At 47.6% G+C, this 7,693-nt stretch overlaps 1 protein-coding gene across 1 annotated transcript in view; it reads left to right on the top strand.

Moving 5' to 3' along the window:
- Nucleotides 1–1,238: 1,238 nt before the first annotated feature.
- The window catches only part of AHSG (alpha 2-HS glycoprotein), a 6,873-nt gene continuing 418 nt past the window's right edge, over nucleotides 1,239–7,693 (top strand). Inside the window, exons 1-7 of the mRNA XM_007451375.1 lie at nucleotides 1,239–1,451; nucleotides 3,545–3,655; nucleotides 3,923–4,007; nucleotides 4,360–4,523; nucleotides 5,698–5,799; nucleotides 6,694–6,780; nucleotides 7,428–7,693. Of these exons, the coding sequence (XP_007451437.1) occupies nucleotides 1,239–1,451; nucleotides 3,545–3,655; nucleotides 3,923–4,007; nucleotides 4,360–4,523; nucleotides 5,698–5,799; nucleotides 6,694–6,780; nucleotides 7,428–7,693 (1,028 nt within the window). The remainder of the gene's footprint in view (nucleotides 1,452–3,544; nucleotides 3,656–3,922; nucleotides 4,008–4,359; nucleotides 4,524–5,697; nucleotides 5,800–6,693; nucleotides 6,781–7,427) is intronic.

Here is a 7,693-nt window from a genome sequence, read left to right as displayed (position 1 = left end):
TGGGAATGTAAGTTGATACAGCCACTATGGAGAGCAGTATGGAGGTTCCTTAAAAAACTAAAAATAGAACTACCATATGATCCAGCAATCCCATTACTGGGCATATACCCAGAGGAAACCATAATTCGAAAAGACACATGCACCCCAATGTTCATTACATCTCTATTTTCAATAGCCAGGACAAGGAAGCAACCTAAATGCCCATCAACAGATGAATGGATAAAGAAGATGCGGCACATATATACAATGGAATATTACTCAGCCATAAAAAGGAACAAAATTGGGTCATTTGTAGAGATATGGATGGACCTAGAGACTGTCATACAGAGTGAAGTAAGTCAGGAAGAGAAAAACAAATATCATATATTAACTCATATATGTGGAATCTGAAAAAATTGGTATAGACGATCTTATTTACAAAGCAGAAATAGAGACACAGACGTAGAGAACAAACATATGGATACGAAGGGGTAAAGGGGGTGCTGGTGGGATGAATTGGGAGATTGGGATTGACATATATACACTATGAATACTATGTATAAAATAGATAACTAATGAGAACCTACTGTGTAGCACAGGGAACTCTACTCAGTGCTCTGTGGTGACCTAAATGGGAAGGAAATCCTAAAAAGAGGAGATATATGTATACGTATAGCTGATTCACTTTGCTGTACAGTAGAAACTGACACAATATTGTAAAGCAACTATGTTCCAATTAAAAAAAAAATTGCTGAACATCCCTACTTCTTCCCACACGGACCCCACGGCGTGCTCAGCTTACAGTAGAGGGCACTCCCTCCGCTGCCAAATCCACAGCACTCCAGGGCCAGCTGTGCCAGCCCCTCCTCTCCTTGGTGCTCACCTCATCCTCTCAGCAGCCTCGTTTCTGTGCTACTGTTACCATGTTCCAAGCCGACTGTGGAGCACCTCCCCAGCCCACCCTCCAATCTGCCCCCACCCACCCCCAAGCAAGCATTGACTCTGGCAGATTTCTGCTAAAGGGGGACCAGTGATGTCCTAACCTGTTTGCTTTTCCAGGACTGATGTTTGCAGGGGGCTTTTTTTTGGAACCAGAACAGAAATCATCCCACATCCTTACGCAATTCTTCCACAGCCTCCAGCAAATAAAGGGCCTTTGGACCCTCCACCAGTCTGCCTTTTCCAGCAGAGCACCTGGGTTGGGCCTGAAGCCTCCAGCTACCTGCCTGCCGACCTGCCAGGACCTCTCCGGAGCAACCATGAAGTGCCTCGTCCTGCTGCTTTGCCTTGCTCAGCTCTGTGGCTGCCGCTCTGTCCCGCATGGCCCGATTCTGGGTTATAGGGAACCAGCCTGTGATGACCCAGAAACAGAGCAAGCAGCCCTGGCAGCCGTGGACTACATCAATAAGCACCTTCCTCATGGCTACAAGCACATCTTAAACCAGATTGACAGTGTGAAGGTGTGGCCACGGGTAAGTGAACCTGCTGTGTAGGAGGGGGTGGGGTTCAGCTGGGTGTCTCTAAGAGCCCACCTCCCAGCACAAATGAAATCGCAGAATGGAAACACCCTGATTCCTCCCAGGAGGGAGGGAGAGGCAGAGGGAAGAGAGGAGACATTCTGTACTGTGGTCAGTGGTCTCCAGGAGGGTGCTGGTTGGGGGCAGGAGAGGGAAAGGCTTTGAATGATATTTTGAGGATCACAGGTAGAAAGTATGGTTTTCTAGAAAAACTAGGACCAGAGACTGGATTCTAGTTTCCAAACTACCACTGACTGGAAATCACTTCTTTTCCTTTGGTTCTGTTTCTCTAGATAAAGACTGAGTGAATGAAACGTGGATTTGATAAGTGCCTTCTATGTGCCAGGCCCTTTCACATGTATCATCTCCTTAACGCCTCTCTCACCCCACCCCCAGTCCTGTGGGGTATCGTCCTTGTCTTACATGAGGAAACCAAGGCTCTGACATATTAGGGCACTTTATTACCCAAGGGCATAAAATATTAAGCAACAGGCTAGGATTCAATTCCAGAATTGTGTTCCTTCCTCTACACAAGCTGCCTCCCCACGAAAGGTACCCACATCCCAATGAGAAATCTTCGCATGAAAGGATTCACCCCCTCACATGCTAGACAAGAAACCAATGCAGCCTGAAGCTGGTAACAATGATGATCAAGCTGGGAAATGTGTGCCTTGGGGGTCAGCTGAGTGATTTGGAGAGGTGGGGAAAAGACATCCATCTATTGCCTATTTTGAAATTAGATTTTATAGCTGATGAAGGATAATTCTTTCAGTCAACACTGATTACAAGCCTTCCATGGGCAAGAATCAGTGTCAGGCACTATGGGAGATGCTAAGTTGACTCATAGGAAATAGCCAGTTTTGTACACTAAAAGCAGTCAAATATTGGCATTTTAATGATGCAACCTAATAAAAAGGTGAGAAAGCCATAGTGTCCACAAGAGATTCACAGTCTAGGAAGCAAAATAAGGCAAACCTCAGGATGTCTGGACTGACTCAGGGACATCTGATCTCACAGTGGGGCAAAATATTTGAAATCGGGATTGTCCCAGATGGATTTTAGGAGTTCTGCAACCATAGTGAAGTACGATGGTGATTCAGAGGAAGCGCTGATCAATTCAGGGGAAATGACACACAATGTGCACATTTGAGGGAAAGAAGGAACAACATGGCAGTTTTCACTAACAGCAGGGTTGGAGAAACCCAGGAGCCCCAGGCTCCTATTCACGAGCTCTGAGTGTTTTCAGGAAGTTAATTTGGGCATATCTGCACATCATAAAACACAGCTTCCTCCAGGAAAGGAGATTTTGAGGCTTCAGGTACTAGTGAATCACGCAGAACAGACATGAGACACAAGCAGAGCTGGGCTGAAAGAAAAAATAGCCATACTCGTACCTTCCGGATTTTTCCAGGCTCTGAAGAAAGGATACAGAAACAGGTGAACTGGCAGGAACAACTCCAAGGAGTCATACAAGCTCCCCTATCACCTCCTTACCCGCTGCTCCTTCCCTCTGTGCTAGTGACTGACTGACGCACTGCTTCCTCCATCAGAGGGAGGCTCACGCTTCCCTCTCATTACCAGCAGGGGGCAGTAGGGAGCAGCAACTTTTCATCCAGGGATCTACAAGCCAAAAGACAAAAAAGCCAGAGACAACAACTTTTCCTTTAGGAAGTAAAAGAAAATGGGGAAGGAAGAAAAGTAGATGTTGAGAAGGAAGGAAGGAAGTAGAGGGAGGGATGAAGAAGATAAAAGAGAGACAGTAAGTTATTATCCTTACTTCGCTGCTTGACTGAGAAAAATCCAAAGCTGACTTTTTCAAAGTACTGCTTGAAGGGTGAAATTTTTAAAATTAAATAAGTATCGACATTCACTTTTAGCTTCCAGATACAGCTCAGCGTGATGGCTGTGCTTCCATCAACCAGTCCAAGGCCACGCCCCCTTCTTTCTTACCTCTCCAACAGGGAGTGGGTTCAAACCCAGTAGGGGCTCACCCTTGGACCCGCTCAGCAGGATTAGGCTGCTCACCTCTTCATTCTCTGTCTCCACAGCGGCCCATGGGAGAGGTGTTTGACCTTGAAATAGACACACTGGAAACCACCTGCCATGTACTGGACCCCACCCCCCTGGCAAACTGCAGCGTGAGGCAGCTGCAAGAGCACGTGAGTGCCCCTCTTAGGGCGACTGCTGCGGGGGCAGCTAAAATTGCCAATTGATGGCGCCTTCCCTGGGGCTGATTTTTACAATTCACCTTTTTATCGTACTCCCACCCACTGTGAAACCAGTGCCATGTTTCAACATCACCCAGTGAAGGAGATTTTGTGAGGCTCACCTTTGACATCCACGTCCCCCCTGCCACCATCACCCCACCGTGAGCAGTGAGAGGTCAGCCCTCCTCCTGGGCCCTCACTGTGGGTTTATTTCTGCAGGCGGTGGAAGGAGACTGCGATTTCAATGTGCTAAAACAGGACGGACAGTTTACCGTGTTGTCTGCAAAATGTGATTCCAGTCCAGGTAGAGATGATTATTATTCTTATTACAGTTACCTGGTAGAGAGAGTGAGGAGGGAACCTGAATTGTTTTCAACAGAAGTAGTCCTAGCCACTTTGTTGGTGGTGAAAAGAAGCCAAGTTTCCTGGGTTTGGAGACTTTAAAACTGTGTTTTAAGGAGCTGTTCTCATTGGAGGTGAAAATCACCCCTTGGTGAGAGGGGCTTCTGCAACAATGCCAGCGTGGCAGGAGCCACCCGAAGGTTTAGTAAGAAGCAGAGAATCCTCCTGCAGCCCTTTCAAATAAGCAGAGCGGGGACAAATGCCGCAGAGAATTACAGCCCCGAGCCAAGTTGATTTCTTCGCTCTGTGCGCAGACTCGGCTGAGGACTTGCGCAAGGTGTGTCCAGACTGCCCCCTGCTGGCCCCGCTCAACGACAGCCGGGTGGTGCACGCAGTAGAGGCCGCGTTGGCTGCCTTCAACGCCCAGAAAAACAGCTCCTACTTTCAGCTTGTGGAAATTTCTCGGGCTCAATTTGTGGTAAGACTGAGACCCTGCTGACGGTTTGGGCAGTTTGGTGGCACTTTGGGAGTGGACGTGATGAAGCAGGGGTGAGGGATGGAGCAGGTGCAGGGGCAGCCACGGGAAGTCAACGAGGGTGGTGGGACAAGAGGGAAAGAAAGGGTCCTGAGTGTTCTAAGGACCCTGAGGACCCTCAGCGCATCCCCCACCTAAGCCACTTCACAAAACAGCCAGATGCTGTGTGTCCCCAGTTCCTCGGTTCCAGCTAACACCAGGGTGGAAGTTCCCACTTTATCCAGAAGCACCCACTGTAAATTCATGGGTCTCCACATCGCCATCACCCATCACCACGGAACATCTACAGCACTGTTGTAATTGATACTTACAAAGGCATGGGCATACTTACATATAAGGGCAGGATCCTAAAATGCCTTTGAATCACTGAGAAAAAAAACCCTAATTGTACCGTGGTTGGGTTAGCACATTTGAATGCAATGGAATTCTAATATTTTTAAAAACTGGTATTCTGGATGCCAACCATGGCATACTTGGAAATACACTATAGATAGTAATTCTATTAACCAGAATATGCGATTCTCAGAACACCCCCGCCCCAGACTATAACAAATAACAGATATTTTATTATTGTAAGTGTCCATATGCTCCAAGAACTATAAGATAGAAAAGCATAAGTATCTTCTGTACTTTCATTTATATTTTTCATTTGATCCTGCTGTCTAAAATATGTGGGAGAGGAATTAATTTCTTTACTTTCCCACCACATCTTGGAGTAACCTGAGCCTTGGGTCTCAAAGTGCAACCCCAGTAGGGAAGTTGGCTGGAGGCAGGGTTCCCACTCAGGTCAGTGTAAGGTCAGCCCTCTGGGTTCCTGCTTTCTACCTGAAAACTCACCTCTGCTCTGAATGATGGGCAGTGGATCCCTGCACCTCCTTCAGGGAAGACCCAACCCCAGCTTCTGTATGCAAGCCCTTCAAAAACCCAGTGTCTCACTGTAAGCCCTGTGTAAGCCACCGGGGGCATGTTTCCTGGCCGCACAGTGTGGTCTCCGGGAACCGTGCTCCCTGGACTGTGCAATGCCATGGCCCTCGTTACTTCCCTCTGGCCTCTCCTTACCAGGCTTTTTCACGCTAAGTCATGTTGCTTCATGAAAATTTTCATTTATCCTCATCAGCCTCTTCCAGCTTCTGTCTCTGTGGAGTTTGCAGTGGCTGCCACTGACTGTGTTGCTAAAGAGGTCGTAGACCCAGCCAAGTGCAACCTGCTGGCAGAAAAGGTGAGCGGGCTAGGCATTGGGTTGGTAAAGCCAGTCATGGAACAGAGCATCCTTAGAGCAAATTCGTATCTTGGGGCTGCAGAAAGGAGAAATGCAAAATACCCACTCCCTGTGAGGCTGGGTCGTGCCAGGTCATCCTCTGGGGTGTCATCTCCCCTGCTTAAGAGCTATCACCAGATCTTCTCACCCAATGGAGGCCCCTGGAGTTAGGCTGTTTCCTAATTAAGATGAGTCATGTCAGGCCATTGGGTGTATGAAGTGTAGATTTTCTAGATAGACCTCTGATATGAAATCTTTCAAGTCCTTAAGCCAGTAATGTCCACTTCTAGGAATTTAGCCTAAAGACATCACCGTGTTTGACAGAATATATTTATAAAGATGATTTATGACAGGTACAAAATGACCCCAGAAGATCTGAATGTCCAAAAGGAGGGAATCATTGAATAAAATATGGCACATTAGTAAATAGAAAATTATACAGACACGAAAATTAACACTTTCAAAGAATAAGGAATGATACAAGAGAATGCTATCATTATAGCACGTGAAAAACACAGTATACAAAATGGTGTAGTCAGTGATGCCAATTTTTAAATGATATTTAATAGTAGTTAAAAATAAGAAAGAAATACATAGATGTGAACAAAAGTTCTCCTGGGTCACCACCATTTCTGAGATTATGGGTGATCTCTCTCATTCCCAAAGCTTTTCTGTATTTTCTACATTCTATATAAAATATAAGCAGAAACCATACACTTTAGGAAAAAGGTTTTTTTAAAAAAAGGAATTAAGAATTTAAGTTTTTTTCCCTTAATGTGTTGGAGTATAAGTGAAACTGGGAGAGAAGTCCACTTTCTGAACTGGTTCAAATAACTCCTCTCTTTCTGTGGGCAGCAATATGGCTTCTGTAAGGGGAGAGTCACTGAGAAGGTTGCTGGTGGGGAAGATGTTGCAGTGACCTGCACGGTGTTCCAAACACAGGTAAGGGCGTCATGGATGCACTTGCCCTTATCTTCAGAATACAATGACCCCTTCACCTTTCTGCGGTGCATTAGTAATTTCAGGGCATTTGCTGCCTGTCCTTTTGAGCCCCGCCATATAGATAGTGCCAGGGAATGTGAAATCATCAAAAAACAAAAGGTTGTTTCAGCCATGCCCTCCCCTCCCACGAACTGGTGGTTACAGGGCAGAACCTCCCTAGTGTGCAATTGGCGAGGCCACGTGTTTTATTTGCTAGCCTGGGAGCCGGGGCAGGGAGAGGCGGGGGAAGTGGGCGTGGTTTTCTGAGTTGCAGAGTCCAGGTGGCCAGATCTGTCTCACCGCTCCCTGTGGCTACAGGTGTAGATGAAAAAGAGGGTGACGCTACTGGTGAAGGTTAGCCATAAGGTGGGGTTCTTTTGCTCGTGGAACAGTGTAAGTCTACCATCCCCAACACAACTGGTGAGAAAGGGGCTACCGCAGGCTAGTTACCCCTCCCCTGGAGCCCTGATGACCATCCCTTGTACCTAGGTAGTTCTTTTTTGCCAGATTCCTTGCAAATAAAAATTAGTACTGTGAGAGAATTGGGTGGGGTTCCACCTGGAAGGAAGAGAAAGGCAGCTAACCTATGGAAACGATCCTCTCTCCAGCCTGTGCTCCCACAGCCCCAACCAGACGGCGCCGAAGCAGGGTCCCTCACCCCTGCACTGGGCTCGGCTGGGCCAGCGCTTTCTCCAGCTGGCCTGCCCGCAGCCTCCCTGGTGGTGGGACCCAGGGATGTGGCAGCTCCCCCCATGCCCCCACCGGTGCACCCGGCGCACTACGACCTACGCCACGCCTTCTCGGGTGTGGCCTCAGTGGAGTCAGCTTCAGGAGAAGCGTTACACGTGGGGAAGACACCCAAGGTGGCGCAGCC

Source organism: Lipotes vexillifer, unplaced genomic scaffold (assembly GCF_000442215.2).
Source record: "Lipotes vexillifer unplaced genomic scaffold, Lipotes_vexillifer_v1.1 scaffold513, whole genome shotgun sequence".
Classification (NCBI taxonomy): Eukaryota; Metazoa; Chordata; class Mammalia; order Artiodactyla; family Lipotidae; genus Lipotes; species Lipotes vexillifer.
Note: the sequence above shows the minus strand (reverse complement) of the source record. Positions and strands in the feature narration are given on the sequence as shown.